General features: G+C 38.1%; 2 protein-coding genes and 1 long non-coding RNA gene across 5 annotated transcripts in view; 1 reads left to right on the top strand and 2 right to left on the bottom strand.

The window, feature by feature from the left end:
* The window catches only part of LOC116099009 (ribulose-phosphate 3-epimerase-like), a 16,263-nt gene extending 12,836 nt beyond the window's left edge, over positions 1-3,427 (bottom strand). Inside the window, 3 exon segments of the mRNA XM_031382078.1 lie at positions 2,615-2,805; positions 2,808-3,186; positions 3,188-3,427. Coding sequence (XP_031237938.1) covers positions 2,750-2,805; positions 2,808-3,186; positions 3,188-3,427 — 675 coding nt within the window. The 3' untranslated portion in view covers positions 2,615-2,749.
* Positions 1-22,279, bottom strand: part of Tnip3 (TNFAIP3 interacting protein 3) — a 72,583-nt gene that overhangs the window by 12,836 nt on the left and 37,468 nt on the right. The window contains exons 9-10 of the mRNA XM_031382080.1: positions 18,810-18,926; positions 10,735-10,777 (exon numbers count right to left, since the gene is read on the bottom strand). Of these exons, the coding sequence (XP_031237940.1) occupies positions 10,735-10,777; positions 18,810-18,926 (160 nt within the window). The remainder of the gene's footprint in view (positions 1-10,734; positions 10,778-18,809; positions 18,927-22,279) is intronic.
* LOC116099012 lies at positions 3,940-22,055 on the top strand. 3 transcript variants are annotated; one of them, XR_004122040.1, is made up of 5 exons: positions 3,940-4,138; positions 8,725-10,634; positions 11,623-11,804; positions 12,626-12,701; positions 21,853-22,055. It is a non-coding gene; the product is annotated as an uncharacterized LOC116099012 (long non-coding RNA). The 3 variants fall into 3 exon arrangements; XR_004122039.1 differs by lacking the exon at positions 21,853-22,055 and adding an exon at positions 13,308-13,610 and having other exon boundaries at positions 11,681-11,804; XR_004122038.1 differs by lacking the exon at positions 21,853-22,055 and adding an exon at positions 13,308-13,610.

The following is a 22,279-nucleotide window of genomic DNA, read 5'->3' as shown; positions in this document are numbered from 1 at the left end:
TGGGAATCCTTCCCATATTCAATCATCAAACCCAGACACTATTGTGGATGCCAGCAAGTGCTGGCTGATAAGAGCCTGATATTGCTGTCTCCTGAGAGGCTCTGCCAGTGCCTGCCCGACTAATACAGGAGTAGAGGCTCACTGCCATCCATTGGACTGAGCACAGGGTCCCCAATGAAGGAAGCTAGAGAAAGGACCCAAGGAGCTGAAAGATTTGCAGCCCCTTAAGATGAACAACAATATGAACTACCTAGTACCTTCAGAGTCCCAGGGACTAAACCACCAACCAAATAGTACACATGGTGGGACTCATGGCTCCAGCAGCATATGTATAACAGAGAATGGGCTAGTTGGTCATCAGTGGGAGGAAAGGCCCTTGGCCCTGTGAAGGTTCTATGCCCCAGTGTAGGGGAATGCCAGGGCCAGGAAGCAAAAGAGGGTGGGTTGGTGAGCAGGGTGGGGGGAAGGAACAGGATCTTTTTTTTCTTTTCGGAGGGGAAACCGGGAAAAGAGATATCATTTGAAATGTAAATAAAGAAAATATCTAATAATAAAAAAATTTGTATTTTGTTACATAAACCTGTAAGTATGAACTTACTTCATTCTGTGGATGATGTTGTAAATAAATTAAATGATTTAAAAATGAAAAAAAAAAGATTTAACCATTCATGTCTATTATCTTTTACACTGTATGAAGCATTTCCAGGTAAGAGGGTACCCTACGGGTATTTCTGTATGACCCAGTGAAGGGAAAGAATCAGGAAAAAAATTGACTAACTTCAAAGACAGAGAGTCGCAAGTTCACAAAGGTGGTGAGAGGGTATTTTAAAAGAAAAAGAAAAGATAGACTATGTTAAAAGAAAAAGACAAGAGGTGGGGGGCAAGTCAAGCATAGCTCCAGACTTGTGAGGTCCCAGAGCAGGAAGAGATGCAGAAGTCTCCTCCAGAAGGTCAGCCAGGAGAGCTCTATAAAGAGACTGGCAGGCTTGTTCTCAGGGCAAACCATGGGCCTCAGCAGTCGCAAAGCCAGTCGCAGGCTCTGCTGAGACAGAGATTCCTGCAATGCAGTATGGCTTGGAGGACAGGGGTCTGGTGCCATGGTTTTTGGGTTTTTTTTGTTTGTTGTTTTGGTTTTGGTTTTTTGTTTTACTGTACATTTATTTTTTAAGAAAAAGATAACAAAAGCCAGAAAAATATAAGTTGTCCCAGCAAATAATTTCAAATCTTTGTCATGACTGATATTATAACCTTCTACATAGCTTTTTTAATGAAAGTTATTTCTATATGCCTTATATTGTGTGATTTGATTAAATGCACAAACCTTTCATAATCTAAAATAAAAACAAGTATTAATAAACTTTTATCTTACAGGGCAGGAAAAAGCCCAAGCAAGCTCTCTTTTCCATGCCTATTTGTCAGTACTTATTTTACTACTACTTATTTATGGATTAAGTCTGTATTCTATCATCTCTTAGCCTACTTCTTCCTTCTTAGAAATTAAGATATATCTGTCCATCCATCCACCCATGCTTGGGGTCAAAATCTATATTTCCAGAATATTGTCGACTTACTCTGATTCTGCTAGATACAGTTACTCTGAAAATAAGAAAAGTAAAAACTTTCTTTTTTCTAATCCTCCTCAAGAGCTCTGTTTGTAGTCAGAGCAGTAGTACACACCAGAAAACTGCTTCTGACCAGACCCTTTCTATGTACCAGGCTTTACATTTTTTAGTATTAAGATAGGAAAAAAATTACCTGTTCTAACAATTATAGGACAATTTAGCAGTTAACATGATTATACCAAAGTGCTTAATAACTCATAAAACAGACATGATGCTTGCCATTTTGTGTTGAACACTCTCTACAGTCCAGAAGAACTATAGGTCTTCCAAAATTATGTTATACTTTTAATTCTCAAACACACAATAGTTATGGTTCCATTCAATAAACGTAAGAGTTTATAGTGAAAACAAGTTGGGTGATTTTACTAAAGTTAAAGAGCTAGAATAGGGTACTCTGTTCTATTAGTATCCAACCTAGTGATGCTTCCAAGAGGAACTGTATAGCTCCTTTTTGCTCTCAGCTATTTCATACCCCTAAGAATGGTGGTTGAGTGAGACCAAGGGGCAGGAAGGAATTACAGAGTAACCTGCTGTGACAAAGAAAATAAATCTGTGCTTGCATTTCAGAAACCCTAGGGGCTCATACATTATTTTTATAGTTTTTAATAAACCAAGTATAAGATAAAAAGTAAAAATAATTCAAATGCCAGACCATGACATGCCACCCCACCAAAGCTTCTAATTTTAGTCTCATTCCATTCATATTCTCAGGCATATAAACGAATCACAAATGACGTTAACTAGAGAAAATATGGGTGTCATTTGCTTTAGGGATAAACCAGGAAATCAACAGAATATTCTTTGTAAAAATACAGAAAATGTTTTCATAGTAGCTAATTTTCCTCTTAAGCCATTAAGGTACATTTCTACCTATAATCTAACAAATCACATTTTCACTCTTTACAAAAATCATTCTCCCAGTATAAACATGAATATTTTTCATCACGCTAATTTCTAAATGGCATGTCTAGAAAGGTATAGTTATTTCTAACCTCTTGAACATCCTGAACAATTGGTTTTAATCACTGGATTGGAGCACTGCTTCGACTGCAATGTGATTTTGTAGTCAGCTCTCCTCTTTTCCAGTAAAAAGGGTTTCATGAACAGAAACTGGGTTCCTTGTGGCTTCATCGTTCAAGAGAACAGTTCTGAGCCGCTTCTGAGCAAACGTTTCTTAGTAAGCTCTGGGGTCATCGCTCCTCATAATGGCACTGCCAGACACAATCATGTTAGCTCTTGCCTCTGCACACTTCTGAATAGTGTCAGGACCTACTCCACCATCGACCTCTATATTCAAAGCTGGAAACTGGGTCCCCAACCAGTGAATTTTGGGCATCTTATCTTCCATGAATTTCTGCCTTACAAACCCAGGTTCTACAGTCATTACCAAGGCCATATCTATTTGATTAACCCATGGGGTCAAATAATCAACTGTAGTTGCTAGTTTGATGGCAAGGCCTACCATCATCACATTTTCCCGAATGTCTTTAATCAAAGCCGCTGGGTTCTCAGTTGCCTCAAGATGAAAGGTATATTGATTGGCACCTGCCACAGCCATTGGTTTTTACCCACTTTTCTGGCCTAGATACCATCATGTGCATATCAAAGAAAGCGTCCTGGCCTAGCTGCTTTTGGAGGCTTTCAACCACAGGGTGACTAAAAGTGATGTTGGGAACAAAATGCCCATCCATTACATCCAGGTGCAGGTAGTCGGCCCCCAAGTCCAGCATGCGCAGGCACTCGAACCCCAGGTTGGCCAGGTCGCTGTTGAGGATGGATGGGCCGATCTTGCAGCCCGACACCATGGTGCCGGTTCCCTATAGCCCACAAGAGCCCCCAACAACCTATTATTTAAAGCAGCTGCCCCAGTGATCATAGCACACAGAAAAAAAAATTAAAAATCCCAAGACCCCAGAAACCCGAATTTAATTTGCCACAGTGCAATAGACAGGCTCTGAAGGCAGTTTTGACACCCTGGCAGGCAGTGGATGCCAAGGCTAAAGCACCAATCCTCTGAGGCAGGCAGATCTCATGAATGAAAATAACCCTGGTGTATGAGAGGCCAGAGATTGAGGTTAGGCAACCTCTGGGGCCACATAGTTTTGGTCACTGCCATTGAACCTGAAAATTCTGAGGCCCTGCAGTCTGCTTGCCACTCAGCGGCATCTTTTCATCAGGGTGATGACACCGTTTGGAGGCCTTGAAAGCACAAACACAAGCCTTTTCAACAATGACAGCATAGAAAGAGTAAACGTCATAAGAAGAGTAGCTACACAAAGGAGGACTCGCAGGAAATTCATCACACCCCAAGCAGGAAAGCAGCCTTGGATACAGACAGGCCAGAGATGCATATCAAACAATTATCCAGCCAGGCAGAACCAACAACGTTTCAGAAATCGGCAAATATCTCTCAGTGGTAACGTTAAACGAGAACAGTTTCACCTCACCTCACCAATCAAGAGATCCAGTACGGATGACTGAATTATAAAACTAGATCCAAGAAACACAGCTTACTGGTAAGGACACCCATAGATTGAGAGTCATAGGATGAAACTGTACCTAGATTAAACAAAAGGAATACAGAGAAGAACCAAATCAATAAAATTATACATAAAAGGGGGGAATATTGCATCAGGTGCCAGTGAAATCCAGAGGTTCATAACGAAAAAAAATTATATTTAAGAAAAACAGAAAATTCTGGAAAAAAAGTGGATAAACTCTCAGACACATATGATCTACCAAAATTATTTCAAGGATATATTTTAAAAACTTAAATAGATCCAAACAAATGACAGTTAAAACAATAATAAAAGGCCTACCTATGATGAGAAACTCAGGACTGGAAGGATTGACAGCAAATCCAATAAAACATATAATAAAGAACTAACACTAGTATTTCTCACAGTGTTCTACAAATAGACAGGGAAGGAATACCACCAAACTCATGCATGGAAGCCCATATTACCCCAATACCCAAACAGAATAAGGACATTACAGCTGCTTAAACTATAGTCATGTTTCATTCATGAACATAGACGCACAAATTATCAATATGTTTTTGTGGATTCAATGACACATTAATAAGATCATACACCATAATCAGCTAGGCTTCATTTCAGGAATGCAGGGCTGGTTCTACTTTCACAAGTCAGTAAGTGTAAATAAACTTCAAAACTGAGATCACACAATAGTCTCAAATAAACCCAGAAAATGCATTCAATCAAAGTCAACATCCCTTTATGATAAAAGCCCCAAAGACAGTGATGACCAGGGAATAAAACTCAATATAATAAAGGCATTTTCCACAAATCTATTGTCATCAGAAAGTAAAGAAGGAATGTTAATGGGAGGGGGAAGAGAGGAGAGCAGAGTACATGGGCCATATTGGTAAAAGGGAGAACAAGAAGACAGGTCAGAATGAGGGAGGGAACAAACAAGAACAAAATATAATGAACCATATAGTTTAAAATGCCACAGTGAAAACCCATTACTGTTTATGCTAACCTTAAAAATAAATTTTTAAATGTAGCCTTATTTGTAAAATATGAAATAAGATGCATGGAGTAATTTCAAAATAGATATCCAAGGTATAAAAACCTCTGTAATTTCAGCTTTAATTTTCATAACAGGAATAATTATAGGGGAAGATACTGGATGGATAATGGATAGAAATCATTGCTTTATTACTTCAGTTAATTAGAAATAAAGAAATAAACTTGTCAGAAATCAGGGAACTAATAGCAACAATATTGTCTGATCTTTAAGGCACATGTGTCAATGAATGGTATATGAAATATCATATTTTTTTCTATATCTGCCATAGGGTCAAATCTTCATACCTTTAAAAATATGCCTAGGGAACAAATCAGTGTACTAAAAAGACACCTCAGTATCAAAATCTACATAGGATTCAACCTATTTATCTATTAATGTGCAAGGGGATAAAGAAAATGTGGGTTATGCACATGATAGAATATTATTCAGCCATAACATAATGAAACCCTGTCTACAGCAGAATGGACAGAACTGAAGGTTGTTATTTTAACTGAAATGAGCCAGACACAACAAGACAAATGCCAGATGTTCTCTTCTGCATATGAAAGCTAAAGTCTTTTATCTCAAAACATAAGAGTGTGTGATAGTAATCACTAGATGCTAAGAAGGATGGCTAGATAAAGTACAAGATATCCACCCTATACTCCACAGACCCAAAGAAGCTAAATAAGAAGGAAGGCCCATGCAAGGATGCTTGAATCTCACTTAGAATGGGGAATAAAAAAAAATCATAGGAGGCTGATGGAAGGAGGGAACTGGGTAGGAGAGGAAATGGGGAGGAGAATTAGGGGAGTTAGGATCAGGTGTGGGGAGAGACAAGAAAGAGGGCCAGAGGGCCCAGGAGAATGAATGGAAATCTGCAGCTGCTGGGGGTAGCAGGGTATGGAACATCTGGAGGACTTGCCAGAGACTTGGGATGGAAGGACTCCCAGAAATCAATGGTGATGACCTTTGCTGAGACTCACAGCAGTGGGGATATGGAGCCTGAAGAGGCCACCTCCTGGAGCCAGGCAGGAATACCAGTGAGGTAATAGGGACACCAATTCCCCCATAAAACTTCCCACTCAAAATTTATCATGTCTACAAAGAAATGCAGGGACTGGGGATGGATCAGAGACTGAGGGAATGGTCAACCAATAATTGGCCCAACTTGAGATCTATCCCATGAGCAAACACCAATCCCTGACACTATTAATGATTCTCTGTTATGCTTGCAGATATGAGTCTAGCATGGCTGTTCTCTGAAACAAACTATCATGTACTAAAACAAGGACTACTGTCATTAAACTATGAGATGTATGTTATGGTCACTTTTAATTGTCATTTAACACAATCTAGAATCAACTGGGAAGGACTCCCTCAACAAGGAGCTGTCTGCATTAGGTTGAGCTATAAGCATGCCTATGACGGATTTTTATACTTAGGTTAATTGAGGTGGGAAGAGTCACTCTAAATGTGGACAGTACTGTTTCATGGGCTGGACTGTGGACAGAATGAGAAGGAGTGATTAATACATTGGTCTAGAGTGTAAGCCAAACTGTGAACCAAATGAAGGCTTTCTCTTTAAAGTTGCTTATATCAAGGCATCTTATCACAGCACCAGGCATAAAACTAAGACAACGTATAATTTAAAGTTTAAACCTAAGATTTCTTAGTAATTATTACTGTTAAATTGTTATATGAAAATTCAAAACAACTGAGTTAAAACTCCAGATCCAAAGGGACTTCCCAGTTCAGATGAATGAAAGCGCAGCAAGATTCACTGGTAAAATTAATGGCAACATACATTTCACTGTGACAAACATGATTTCAGACTTGATAAAGGCAGCCTCCCTTGAGCTACGAAGTAGTTATAGAGGAAAACAAACAGTTAAAAATTCTGAGTAATTAACTAATAAAAATAAATAAAAAATAAAAAAATTCTGAGTAAGGGATTTATTTAGTAGGGCTAACTGACAGTCATCCTATGGCTGTGTCCAGTGACAGTCAAAGACAGAGCTGTGTGGGAGTAGAGAATGGCAGGTTTCAACAGCAGCTGCCTGAGAGATCCTGCCAGGCCTTTCATGCATGGGTCAGGTAATATGTTTATTATTTATATACAGTATTGTGATTTTTACTTGTGATATTCTAAATATCAGATAAAGAATACACAATACCTTCTGTTTGTGTTGAATGGTGGTTTTTATCCTCTCCTTTGGAGCAATTATGTTGTTCATAGAATGAGTTTATTACTTTTGAATTCTAATGAAAAATTTTAGAAAAGGCCATAATGCATGCTGTGAGCTCAAAGGTAGACAAAACTATTGAAAAGTAAATATCACCAAGCTAATTATCCAAATTAGAGAATACACACATTCTCATTTTTAACATTTTAATATAGTGATAGAAATTGAAATTGAAATCCCAAGGTTTGCAATCCTTTATACAAAAGAATCTAAATTTAATGTTAAATTGCACTATGAAATTTAAAATGTTACTACAATTCTCTAAGGCTCAGTTTTCTCACATATAAGCTGGCATAAAATAAACATATGTTATAGTATTGCTGGGAAGATTAAAATAAACAATGTTATGAAACTTCTTGAATTGGTACATTACAGGTATCTTTCTTGATTGTTTTGTTATCATTATAATTGCTATTATAAGTTTATATATCACAAAGCTCATTATATTTTTATAGGCAGATATATCAGTAGATCTTATGTAGCTGACAAGTTTCACTTTATATATTTTATTTAAGTTGTGAAATCATCATAATTAATTCATACTTTATGTGATTATTATCTACTGTAACACTGGATTAGAAAGACGTTGGTAGTGATATATAGATTACTAATTAGTGAATTAGTAATTTTATTTTCTAATGATTAAAACTGTAGCACATGGAGATAATATCTTATTTTCATTGTATACTATTAGAAATTGGGAAATTATACCATGAAGCAATTCAATGGATTTCAAAACTACACACTTTTATGCAATGTCCCAGGTTAATACCTTTCTAATGCATTTCGTCATTATTGGCGGGATGCGGAGGAGGAAGATCAAAACCTTACTAGTTATATTGAAGTTAGTCTGTCTATAGTAGAAATCAAAGCAAAATGAAAGCCTAGTATGTTCTGAAAAATATCTGGACATTTTATTATAGAATGTTCATTTTTATGTTTCTTTATGATACTAATATAACCTAGAGCCTTTACTACCTCAGTGTTGATGTGTGATGCTCAATGTTAATTGTCTAAATCTTGAATCACCTTGGAGATAAGCCTCCAAGGTATTCTTGGGGAAATTCTTTTGGTTACATTAATTGAGAAAGGAAGAACTACCCACAGTGGGCAACACCATTCCCTCGCTGGGATACTGTACAAAAGCAGAGACAAGGAACTAAGGGGCAACATGGCTTCATTTATATTCTCTGATTATTGACTGTGAATCAACATGAGAAGCTGTCCCACACTCCTACTACTGTAGCTTCTCCATAGTTATATAGTATAACTTCAAACTGTGAGCTCAAATAAATCCTTCCCTCTAATTTTTCTTTTGTCAGAGCATTTTATCACAACTGAAGAGAAACTAAGACAAAAATCAGTACCCAGAAAATGAGTGGGGCAATTTCTATATGAGCATACCAATGAAGTTCTCCAGTCCTTTGAGCTGTTACCACTGAAACATTCAATAGTTTGGTGCTTTGGAAGGAGAGCTTAATAGCCATTTTTCTGGGATCTTGAGAAACAAAATGGTATCAGAAATGGAGGCCTGCTCATGAGATCTCAAAGGAGAATGGGAGCTCTATTGGAGATGGACTAGGCGGCATTCATGTGAAGTTTTGGCAAAAAATTTGACTACATTCTGCCCATGTCCTGAGAACTTCCATGAAACTGAACTTAAACATATTTGACTAATTTGTTTGATCAACTGAGGAAATGGGAACAAGATTACAATTTCACAGAAAGAGTACAGACAACAAAGCAGCTATAATTGTTCTTGAGAGTAGCATCACTGAATCGAACAGTGGCACTCTACACTGCAACAACATAAAAGATGACTTTTAGATAAAACCCACTCAATAAAGGCTCCATAAAACAATGCAAATTTACATGAAAGAAGAAAGCCTGAACTGAGAAAGCAGCTGAGGGAATTCTCCGTCCCTCAAAAGCAGGAGCTTAAGAGAGACCTTTCCCAAGGTCAGCACACAAAAGCTGATGCAACTCAGGTCCAAGTGTCCTAGGTACCATCTAATGGTAAGAACAGAACTTGACAGTGTCATCCACATGGTTTTGGTTAGAAGCATGAAGGACAAGGTTGCAAGTGTCATGGAGTCCTACTCCATTCTGTGGTTTTAAAGAACTGAGGACAGGCAATGTGTGGCAGGATCCAAGACCCTGCAATGGAGGTCTCCAAGAGAACATTGTGTGAAGTTGCAAGATAGACCTAGGTGGCAGTAGAGACTCCAGGATATTAGAGATACCAAGAACATGGGAGATTTGTGATGGAGACCTGTAGCCATGATACATAGCTGAGAAAGAGACTATGTACACTACAGATGATGGAGTTGGAGGGGCGGAACATGTTAAAAACAAAAATCATTATCTCAGCTTTGAATTAAGTGTGATAACATTTCAAGTATAAGTTGAAGCTACAGAGCTTATCCTGAGGTTTCAAGAAAAATTCCCATCAAGAAAAGTTGCTTGTTCATCTCTGAAAATGAACGAGGTGGAGTAAGTGTATGTCATGTAAGGCTTTAAATGGCTAAGAAAAGAAGGATAACTTGGTTCATGTTATCTACCCCTGGATGGCCTCTAGGCACTGTACAAACAAGCAGAGAGTAAGGTTAACTCTACAGCAAAGGAGGAAGAATCGTAAACATAAGGAAAATGAGACTTACAGGTGCTTTCAGTTTTGAGTATTTTGCAGATGGCGCTTACTATTTTTCCAGCACCATGAGAGGTGGTTGCTGTAAACAGCTCTGGGTGAACAGAACTGTTCCTTAGAGTCTGGCATTACATCCCAAGGGAACACAGTTCTGAGCTTTGGGGTTCTGCCAATGACATTTGAAACATCTGCTTTGCTGGGCTTGGTGGTAGAGCCCTGTAAGTCTGACTCTGAGGACATCACAAGAGGATCAGGAGCTCAAGTTCATCCTTAGTTAGCTACCTAATGAGATTGAGGCTGTTGTTCTACCTGAGGCCATGTCTCAAAACAGAACAACAATTGTCTGCCTTGGAGCCTCTTGGGCTGTAGGCTTGCATCTGTCCTTCAGGGTATAATGAGAGTGCTGTTGCTCTTACAGAGTGCTATAAATGGATGTATTTAAAGGTTCATCTCTAAGTCTCTGTCTCTGAGCCTAATACAGGAGCTGAACACAGATTTGGGACACACATTTTGGCATCTCAACATTGTCTGAAGGAGTTCGCTCCAGACCACAAATCAGAGTTGTGTGTGCAACACAACTTTCCAGTAAGTTCTTCCCTGGTACAAATGGATGTTGAATAGGCATTCCCCAAAATCCCTTTTCTATGTAAACATGAAGGAATCCCCATTAAAGCTGTGCTCTTACCATGTGCCTTGTGCTGGTTGAGAGCATTCCACTGATAGGCTGGCTGTGGGGGAAGAAAAAATAAAACACTGTTATAGAAATATAGTCTTCAAAAAAAGCACGGTGGCACACTGAAATATAATTATACTCGGTGGGTTTTGTTAAGTAGCTAATGCACAAAAAAGTCGTTTTGATACATACCTTTTGTCAGTCTTCCACATCTCACTGTGGCCTTACCTCAGCCCCTCTGCCTGTGCCCAGCTAGAATTGTTATAACTTGGGAGTTGTACATTATTTGTCCCTTTCCTCTACCCACTATCCTAATTTCTTTTCTTCTTTTTCTTCTTTTGTCCCCCCACCAACTCCTCTATTTTCTCAACATTTTTGTCACTTTGACATGAAGTAGAATCACAGGGAAGAGAAAACCTCAGTTAAGGCATTGCTTCCATCAGACTGACCTGTGCACACATGTGTGGGACATTCTTTTGCTTAATAATTGATGTGGGAAGGCCCAGATTACTGTGGACAGTCCCATCCCTGGGCAGATGGTCCTGAGTTGTATAAGAAAGCAGGCTGTGGAAGCCATGGCTAGCAAGTACCATTCATGAATGGTCTTGGCTTTAGTTCTTGCCTCTAGGCTCCTGCCTTGTGCTCCTACTGGGGCCTCCTTCAATGATGAAATGTGTGATGCAGATGAATGAGCCACATAAACCCTCTTAGCCCCAAGTTGGTTTCAGTCAGTGTTTTAGCATAGCATCAGGCAGTCATTAGAACATCCCATTCCCTCCCTCTCTGTCTCCACTTCCTCTCCCTCTCTGTCTTGAAATGGTGTTTTTGAATCTCTGAAGAAGTATAAACACCTCTGAAAACTTACTACCTCCTGCCAATCAAATAAATGCTGTTTTTAAGACCTTCACTTGTAGGCAATAAGAAAGCCAGAACAAAGTACAACTTTAACATTTTCCAGTGGACTGAGAAAGAAACCACAGGCTTCTTGGGAATACAGCAAGCAGAAGTTCAGGAGGCAAAGCTGGACAAAGCTTCCCTTCTGCTGAAGCTCCAGAGAAAATTGGCTCCACATTGCACAATAGGTACACTAACTAAATGGTATATATATATATATATATATATATATATATATATATGTGTGTGTGTGTGTGTGTGTGTGTGTATGTATGTATGTATGTATATATGTATGTATGTATATATACTTGAAATTTCCTCCTAAGTTTCCACTTATCTGTTGATTTTTAGGGAACAAGCCAGCTGCATTGAGTAACTATTACTTTGTTGTGTTGGTTAGTTTTACACCAACTTTCACAAGCTATTGTCGTCTAGCAGCTCCTGTCATCTAACAGGGGGAAGCCTCAATTTGGAAAATACTTGCTTAAGATCTGGCTGCAGGCAAGCCTGTAGGGCATTTTAATTAGCCTGTTGTAGGTGGTGCCACCCCTGGGCTGGTAATCCTGGGTTCTGTAAGAAATCAAGTTGAATAAGGTATGGGAAGCAAATGAGTAACCCTCTTCGTGACCTGCCCCCTCTGTGGTCTCTGCATTAGCTCCTGCCTCCATGTTCCTGTCAAGTTCCTGCCTTGGCTTTCCTCAATGAACTATGATTCACAATTTATAAGGAAATACACTCTTTCCTTCCCAATTTGTTTTTGATCATTTGTGTCATCACAGCAGTAGTAGCTCCAAGTAAAACACTTATCATCCTAAACTGCCAAGAAAATTTTAAGCCGTTGGCTTTATTTTTAACCTCTTGGAATGAAGTTTAGTCAGCTCTTTCAGTTCACAGCAGCCTGACCCAACTCACCCTTCCCGTACCTAGGCTCTTGACTCTTTGGCCCATGAAAGGACTGCAAGAGGAAATGAGATCAACTGTGTTTCCTTATCTTCTTGTTTATTTTTAGATGACTCAAGTAGCACATGGTGGAGCTAAGTGATGTGAGCCCTAGCTTTATATTTCAGGAGAGCTGCCAACAGGAGGTAAGAAAGTGTAATCTTACCGACATTATTAGCTATGATTTAATTCAGGTGCAGATGTAAAGAGATATGAATTATTCTTTTAAAATTCTATTTGAGGTTGGGTTACACTGATTTCATTCAATAGAGCACTGTTTAATGTGCAAGCCTTTGCTTCTCCTTTATCAAATTCTAGCTTCTGTGTTGATAACATTACGATCTGAAATTCCTTCCGGGAAAGTTTACTATGGCATAGGACATGAATTTCTTCCTACTTCCTGTTAATGAAGGTTGGCAGAAGCTGCCAACCATCTCTATTCCAACATAAAGTTGAGTTATTCATGTACCTTGTATTTCACAAGACTATCAAGTTTCTCAAACTGTAGGTATAACTCTTTTTCCTTATGTTTCCAGCAAACTTAATTTACTTCTATATCCTTGAGAGAAAATTTGTAAGGAGTGATGGTTATGGTGGAAGAGCTGCAGAAGTGTTTCTAGTGAAGACTGCAAAAATAGGAAAGTCAGTAACAAAGATAAAGAGTAGATGGGACCAGCAACTGGCCACATCAGGGAAAGATGAAGGTCCAAAGGGACCTCACTAAGTTCCACTGTCCTTCTGCTTCTCCACAGATACTATCTGCTCCCAAAGGAGAAAGTTTTAAGTTACAAAAGTATCAGGGTCCAGACCATCTGGAGAAACACATTTTTCTAAGTGATTTGCTAGGAAAACCCTACTTCAAAGTCTCAGAGCTGAAGTGTGATTACATTGTTAATAAAACCTAAGGGTAGAGAGAGTTGTCTGTTCATTCCAAGATGTAGAAAATGTATGACCATTCCACCTGAATGAGGGTTCCACCCATACTGGCAAAGCAGAGTAGAATCAAACACGGTGATCATAAAGGCAAGAAATATTGCTCCTCAAAGGACAGCAACGTGTACAAGTTCTGACTTATTCAGGTTAATGCTCCAAATCAATTCTGCTTACAAATAATTATACATCTGTCTTGGCAGACACAGCTACAAAGAAGAATTTTAGTGAACTACTTTTTTCTTGCATCTTCTAAGAAAATCCCTTTTTAACTGGGAAGGATCAAAACTCTTTTGCATGTGCCTAGCAATCAATATTCATGGTAATTCAATAGCACTTTATAACTGAAGAAAACATCATAGTTGTTTGGTTCGACTATACTTACTTTGTTCATATGTAAAAATGGCCTTTGGGTGGTGTCATATGTGGTAATTGAGAATAGCGCATTTAAAATATATTTGTTCAAAAAATTAGAGCGCAAGCTTGTCACCTCTTGGGCTTGGGAGGCAGAGGCAGGAAGATTTCTGAGTTTGAGGCCAGCCTGGTCTACAGAGTGAGTTTCAGGACAGCCAGGGCTACAAAGAGAAAACTTGTCTGGAAAAAAACAAAAAACAAAAAACATAACAACAAACAAAAAAATTAGAGCTCAATTTGATATCTTTTAGTTAATCTATTCATATCTGTATGTCCTGTGGGTTCAGTGTCCCAAAGATAATTATAGTGGACATGGACCATGAGAACATTGCAAAATGGAGGTTAGATGGAAGAGATGCTCTTATTTGGGAGCTGCACAATCATTTCTACCAACAGGGATTCCTATATCCACATATTTTGAAGGAGGAAGTGTTATTCACTGAATGATTCCATAGATGCTATTCTGGCCTGAGGCTTTTGGTACTCATGGATTCTATAGATAAAAAACTAAGCCACAGTTACAGGTTGGAAGACATATCTGGGGAGAAGACAATCAATTTACTGGAAGTGAGTGAAACTGAGAAGTTATACTGACACTTGCTATACACAACCAGCCTTTGCTTACATTTGAAGGTTCAACCTAATCCAGCTTAATACTTGCTCAAAACAATACATGTCAATGAAAACTTAGAGTGATAGAAGTGTCTCATGAAGTAAGTCTTTCCCAAGATGGCATTATCATTAGGGACACTGGGAACACTTGAAAAGTAAACACAACTAACTGTTTGTAAGTTTTCTTCATAGAGGGGCATCTTTAAAGGCAAACCATTACAGACAGAGATGCTAGCATGAGATTTCATGCAGGTGATTAGTAATGGAGAAACACAATGTCTAGTTACAGAAGTAGTGGGGTGAGATAGTCCAGGGACAGAAGGGTGTTCCATTTTCTAGAGATAAAGCCCTCGATACAGTTTTCCAGGTTATGTTATGCAAGTAACTGAGAGAAACACCAAGGGCCACAGGTACTTGTGGGTTTGTGAAGGAAACTGCATTTGCTAGATTACACTCTGACAAATCTTGTGTGCCAGTGGTACGCTCTGAGAAGTACATTGGTTCTTCACATTCTCTGTAACTCCTAAGTATTATCTATTCACTGACATTTTAGGCATAGTGAAAAAGTAGGTAGCTCGGGACTATCTACTGCATTACTAGAAAAAGATGCCATTGAGACCATGGGAAATGTTATGGGGGAATAAAAACTGTTGATAAAAGAAAAGAGACCTTATGTGTGGGCCAAGATACGTATTTTAGGTGCTTGCCTTACTAATTTTTCTTTCTTCATCTGACAAGAATTTTGTCTATAGAAAAAGAAGATATTATTTATCAGGAGATTTCAAGTCATTAGTTCCAAAGTTAATCTTGATCCAGCTATGAGTGACTCACTCAGAAGCCCAGAGATAAGTACATTGCTGGCAGTAATACCACATGAAAGAGACTGCCCCTGGTTGTGATATGTTGATTTTATCTTGAAATTCCCGAGGGCAAGTTAGAAATTAAGCTAACTTTAAGTTCTTATATAAATTTGTCAGTTCATATCTTTCTGTCTTTGTAAAACTATTTAGATATAAATACAGAAATCTTCACTGCTTCCTAAATGAAATTAGAATTGGTTATCCTGAAGTTGAGACTCTGTCCCTTTTCTGTGTGAGAATTATGATATGTGTTAATACAGGGCACTTGCTGCTTTCTGCACCTTCTGTATGCCAGGCCTCCTCCAGTGCCTCTGTGCAGCCCAGCATAATCTCAACCTGAGAGACGAGGACACTGGGGCACAAGATAGTTATGTTGTTCAGAGCCACAATGCTTTGCTTTATGTCTTCTCACTATTTAAGTCAGAACTTCATCTTGCTAAGTCAAACGACCTATGATCTTCCATACCTGATACACTCAGAGGAAGCTGGCTTTTGACCTATTAGTCATACCGATGACATTTGATGTCTGTGTTATTCATTTCTATAAACATGGGCAAATGTCCCTTGTCAGTACATTTAACATGAACCATCAAATCATCTCCTGCACCTTTATATGAATCCTATAACTATTTTACAACAATTAATGAGATACTAAAAAATGATTAGGCTATCAGAGCTTGAAAGAAAATTTCTAATAGATTTAAGATATTAGATCTGAGGATGTTTCTTAGCTTATAAACCATTCCATAGTGTGCTTAGACATAGTATGCTTGATTGTTTTATTAATATAAGTAAAAAAATTACAGATGTCATCTGCATAAAAGTTACTTATGGGTCTTTTTCTATAATGTCAAACAGATGAATATGTTACAGAGCTCTGTAACAGGAAGTACACTGCCAAACCTCAACACCAAGTTATCACCAACTGAATTAAATACAGTAGGAATGAATTATGGTAGGAAATAAAATAATTTCTGCTCAAACAAAATGAATTAAAGTAGCTTCATATGCAAGAAATAAATGAGGGTAATTTGTTCACTAGGAACAATTAGAACTTTCTGCCTATTGTTATATTACTTATTAGATTGAATAAATGATTTTCACAAAATTACCTAATTATATTTTGATCCCTTTTAACTTAAATTTTTATTACATAAAATAATTTCTAATTTCTTAGAAATGGTTCTGCCAAAATAACTCATATGTAAAATTTGGAATGTCATGACAATCCTAGAAAACAAAATTTAATTCATAATTTACTGTGAATTAAGAAGGAAAGAAGGATAATTAATACTTTAACATTTCCTGAAAGACTGAAGATTTTGAAGCTGAATGGCCAATCAAGCAGGTCCCATGCCAATTCCCTCCTTATTCAAATATCTGACATAGCTTTCAAGAACAATGTTCTTGTTCTTTAAATTATAAATCACATTACTTAAGGTATGTGTGATATAAAAATAAAAGAAGGTCATGAGAGGAGAGTAAGAAATCTTAAGGGAGAATTGATGGAGGTTAAAAAATCTCATGAGGTGAATACATGAGACATAAAATGAGTGAAGCATCTGAGAAGAGGAGAGCATCTGAGAGGAGTGGGGCATCTGAGAGGAGGGAAGCATCTGAGAAGAGGGGGGCATCTGAGAGGAGGGAAGCATCTGAGAGGAGGGGGGCATCTGAGAGGAGGGAAGCATCTGAGAAGAGGGGGGCATCTGAGAGGAAAAAGAACACCAGGACGGGAATACCAAGAATAGTGGGATGGGAAAAAGTTGCAGACAAGAATATAATTATGAAAACAGCACAATGGAATCCTTCACAATGTATGTTAACTTCAAAATTAATAGAAAGGGGCAATTAGTTACATTCTCCTTAATTAACATCTCCTTAATTTACTTAGCATAATAATTTGCTGAGTCTACTTTTAGTATATTCTATTACACTTAACTTGCTTATATTTAATATACCTCGTGAAACTGGCTTCCTTGAAAGTGCACCAGTTCCATTAAATCTGGAAACCCACTGAACAAAACCTGGGATTTCACTAGGCATGTGCATGGCATTTAGAAATATGTATGCCTTGGAAGGCAGGGACATTCCAGCACAGCCCTTCAAAGAAAACAGCTTCAAACCAACTTGCCTTTATTTGAGTAGTAGGTAGTTAAACTCTCATTCCACATTCCACCAAGATAAATATTATAAGAAAAAGATCAGAAGAACTCTTATTTCATAAATAGTCTCTGGGACCCAGTGTTGGGTAATTCTTTAATATACTTAAGTTAAAAGGAATTTCTAGTGGTTTCTATCTCCTTGTAAGACTGTATGGGGATGATTTCATCCCCAGTAATAACCTCTTCAAAATCAAGTGTCAATCACCAGAATTCAAAAGGTCTGAAGTTTAGAAAAAATAAGAATAAAAATAGAACATATATATGCTTGGTGAAAGTTCTTTGTACTAACCTATAACTGAGAATTCAGTCTGTCCAACCAGGATTGAGAAGTTATTTTTCCTCTTAAAAATTTAAATTATTTCCAGAAAAAGGTATTGCTTGCGCTTTTCCAAACTAAAGTGTTCTTAACCTCTGTTCATGAACTTTCCATCACGGTAGAATATAGAGATACTTATGATTATAACTTTATCTTTGGTTGTTTGCAGAGCCAGCCAATTTTTTTTTTATTTTTTATTCTTGGGCACACACGAGCAGCTCAAAAGAAAAACAACATGGATAATTTTTTAAAAATGTCTATACACATTTTTAATTTTGTTATTATTATTTTGTTCTAGCTTCCATTGTATACCACTGGCCAATGAAGTTTAATGTTGACACTACTTCAAGTTCTAAAATGGAGCTAACTAGCAATAGCTCCTAAGTGAAGTCACTTAATTCCACACACTGCAAGTATTTCATGTGACACTTCGTGGTGTGGCAGTTAGAAAACAAAAATGGTTAAATATAAATTAAGGATGTTAGCAATAGAGCCATTAAAATACAGAGGAGACAGGTTGTGATTGTATCTTTGCCATTACAAACCAGGGTACACTTGCCACTGTCTGCGTTAAACCTGAACTAAACCATTTACCCAGAAACTTGTCCTTGCTGGGAAAGAAGATCAAACTTTACCATTTAATTTTGCAGATTGTCACTTATTATGATGCAGTAACAAAATCCACTCAGTGAGCTTTAGAGAGGATGGGGTAGTGAGAGGAGGGAGCTGACATCCAATAGCAAACATGTTGGTCATCTACTAACAAATGGAAGGAACTGAGCTAGCCTGTTTGTCAATGAGAACACCCGTGAGAAGGATTCTTTAAAATACACTTACTGGAACCTGTGAGACAAGTCAGTAAGAGCTAAAGGTATCACACTGAGCCCTGTGTTCACACCATGATCACACCACTTGTAGCCCTGTGTTCACCCCGTGATCACACCACTTGTAGCCTCTGACCTGCTGCTTGTGACATTCCACCTCTGTTCTCATGTCTGCATGGCTGCACCTGCCTTTATACTTCACTGAGTCCTCAGAAAGCGAAGAGCTCCCAATTGTCAAGGCATCCTGAAGAACCTATATTAAAAATGAAGCACACTGTTGATAAGAGATTTTCAATCATCTTAATAATTCTTTTATAATTGTGAAAACCTCCACCAGTACAAGAGGAGACATTTTTCTCTATATGGCTCAATGGCTTTTTTTTCTTTTTCATTTTTTGCATATTTTCCAAGTCTCTGTGTTGCCCAGGATGATGTGTATAGTACTCAACCTCCATTATTTTGAAGGAGATTACTCATGTTGACCTCCCTGTCTCCTAGCTAAGAACAGAGAAGAAAAGACAAGAGGAAGAGCTTTCTGCAGAGCCTCTGATTTCCTCCAGTGTGTTTGATATCTGTGCTATTCAAATTTTGATGGCACCTAGAAGAGCAGATTCCCTGGGAAGTCTATCCAGAGGTTCTAAATCATTAGGTCTAATGGGGGATCCAAGAACACTGTTGTATAGCCACACCATATCTCCAAGAAAATCTATACCAAATAGCTATTTGTACAGTCAAGGCCTCCAGGCCCCACTGTTTCTCTTCTATTCTGTCCTTTTCTAGCACTCCATTCCCTGAGCTAGTCAGCCATATTTATCAAAACATCTATTTCCTCATGACTATGTGGGGATGATATGCGCTACAACTTTATGGTTTTGTCAAGGGATGAGAAGGCAAAGAGAAGCTTCTATTTGCTAGTGAATTCTCATCCTTTATCATTAGCCCATGGGGTTTTATACTCATATTTAGATTATGTAAGGATGATACCACTCATTTGGAGAGTTACAATTCATGATGAGTTTCATAAAAATAATTTTCAACATTGTGACAGATGCTGTCACCATGAGTATCCCCAGCACCATAATTGACAGCTTAAATATTAGTCAAGTAAGTCTTCTGGACTCAGAAAAGGTTCATCTCAGGGGTCTATGAATTCACTTCCTTGGGGGAATAGCTTACAAAGCTTAGAGGGGCAAACAGATAATCATAGTGGCAGTGTACTGTTCACACTGCTACACGGGACTGTCATGAAGGCAGCTTATTGTCTTGAACAGCTTTTGTCACAATGGGAATTTCCTACTAGTGGGTTTTAGAATCTAAACATACTTCCCAGTTCAATGGATGTATTAATTAATTTTCAAAACATTGCAGGAGAAACTGAAGGAATCAGTATAGCCTCAGGCCCCCCAAGACTGTTCTCAGCACAAAGGAGAAGAGAGACAAAGGCAGGAAATAAGAGATAAATACAAGAGATACAGAGTGAGAGAGAAGGGGAAAGGAGCAAAGGAGAGGAACATTTGTCCTGGGTTGGGGAGGTTGGGGCAAAGGGCTGCCTCTGGAGGAGAGAGAAGACACACACACGGAAATGTCTAAAGGTAAAAGAGTAAACCCCGTGTCAGGATGAGGTGTTTGATTTCAGTTGGGCATGTTTATTAGATGAGCCAAGGAGCGATGTGATTGCTGGATTTGAGTACTTTGATAGTGGGACCTCAGGAGGAGGAAGTGGACAAATAACCAAATAGACTTTGGTGCTATCTTTAAGAAGGTAATCTAATGGTTTTCAGGGAAAAGGGCAAGGCCTGTCAGAGCCATAGTTGCCATGTTTGGGCTGGCAGGAGTGCCTTTAGGGGAAAAAATAGGTTTTGGTGGTGTTGGGGTTTTTTTGGTTGTTGTTTGTCTTTATTTTTTCTTTCTCTAGGAGAAAAATAAAGAACAAAGTTATTAAATAAACTTTTTTTATCAGTATACTTATTTATTTATTTATGATAGTGAGTTGGGAATCCTTATGAGCGTGAAAGCATTCAGTTTTTTTGTAACATGTATAAGCTGCATACTTCTAGGCAATAGCAATAAAGTTGAATATTTAAAGCTATGTGAACAATAGCAGAGAGAGTCCTGAGAGGATGGCACAAATGAGTGACAGCAATCAAACATGTCAATGGGATGGGCAAGACCTATGTGACAAGACTCCTTCTGGAGATCATCTTATTTTAATTGCCTCGTTACCTCTCAGTGCTATTCTGAAATTTTAAAAACGAGTTACGAATGAAATGTGAGTTAAGTTAACATTTGTTTCATCTTGGTACTTTTCAACTTCCTTGAACCTGTCCTAGATTAGTCCTTTTCACTCTCAGTTCTGATACACTAAACAATCCATCCATTCCCAAAATGCTAGAGTGGCAGACAAGTCAGTTTTGCTCTGGATGGCACTAACTGATTAGGCTCAATTTTCATTCCCATTAAATATCTATTATTTCTGTAAGAACTTGATATTGGCAAAATCCTTGGATATTTTCTCCAAAGAAAATTAATTAAGTACAAGCTTATATTAATGATTCGTGTTCCTGTCTGTTCCTTGTATCTCTACTGTGCAGCTAAAGGTTGCTCCCAAATCCATGTTCTGAGGTATACCCAAATTTTCTTCATATTTATTGCAACAGTTAACAAAAAAACAAAAAGAAAAAAGAATAGTATTCATCATAAAAATCTAGACATCTGAACACTTAAGAGCTTTGGGGTTTAGTTCTTAGAACTCACATCCGGCTATTTCCAACCACCTGTAACTTCAGCTCCAGGAAATCTAGTGCCCTCCTCTGGAATCTGAGGGGACTGTACAAACATGGTACACAAAAAAAGACAGACAAAAATAAACAAATAAACATAAATAAATTTAAGCCTGCTAATAATATTAATTCCGTGCATCTCATCATCACTTTATAGCTATGTTTCAAATGGCACTTTCAGCTGAGCAGAGTGGGCTGAAGTCTTTTGGGGTTTTAAGTATTTGGGGGGGATATATAATTTTATGTTCCTTATCATGAATCATGAATCAGAAGCAATAAATGACATGTTGTTAATGTGATGCCTTTTAAATGATGACACTAAGGTCAAAAATTGGTTATTGCGTATGTTGTGGATTTTCTAATTAAACTGATTGATTAAATATTTATTCACTCTTTCAGTATTTAATGAACATTTAAGAACTTTGTATGACAAAGGCCTTGTTCTCGACACTCCAGAAACTTCAGTGACCAAAGCAGGAAAAGTTAAGGCTTCATGCTGACTTGTTTTTTTCAAGCCTCTCCTGCATGAAGATACATAGTAAAACTGTATTTTACTGCTGCTTTGTTATAGAAACAAATATTAACATAGAATATGACTGTAACCTAAGACTTCATTTTTTTTCTATTTAAAGAGAAACAAGGCTTATTTATAAGCCCTTGCACGCACTGTGGCCACACACTCTATTTGTGTACCATGCTGTTGTAACCAGGGCTCCTGCCATGCCCAAGCCCACCTCAAGGAGCTCACAGTAAACAGTGGATCAGTAAATAAGGGCTGATAAATGTTAGACATCATTATGTACTGGGTGACATTCAGAAATGCCAG

This window comes from Mastomys coucha, unplaced genomic scaffold (genome assembly GCF_008632895.1).
Source record: "Mastomys coucha isolate ucsf_1 unplaced genomic scaffold, UCSF_Mcou_1 pScaffold20, whole genome shotgun sequence".
Classification (NCBI taxonomy): domain Eukaryota; kingdom Metazoa; phylum Chordata; class Mammalia; order Rodentia; family Muridae; genus Mastomys; species Mastomys coucha.
The sequence above is the reverse complement of the archived record's forward strand: the minus strand, read 5'-3'. Positions and strand labels throughout refer to the sequence as shown.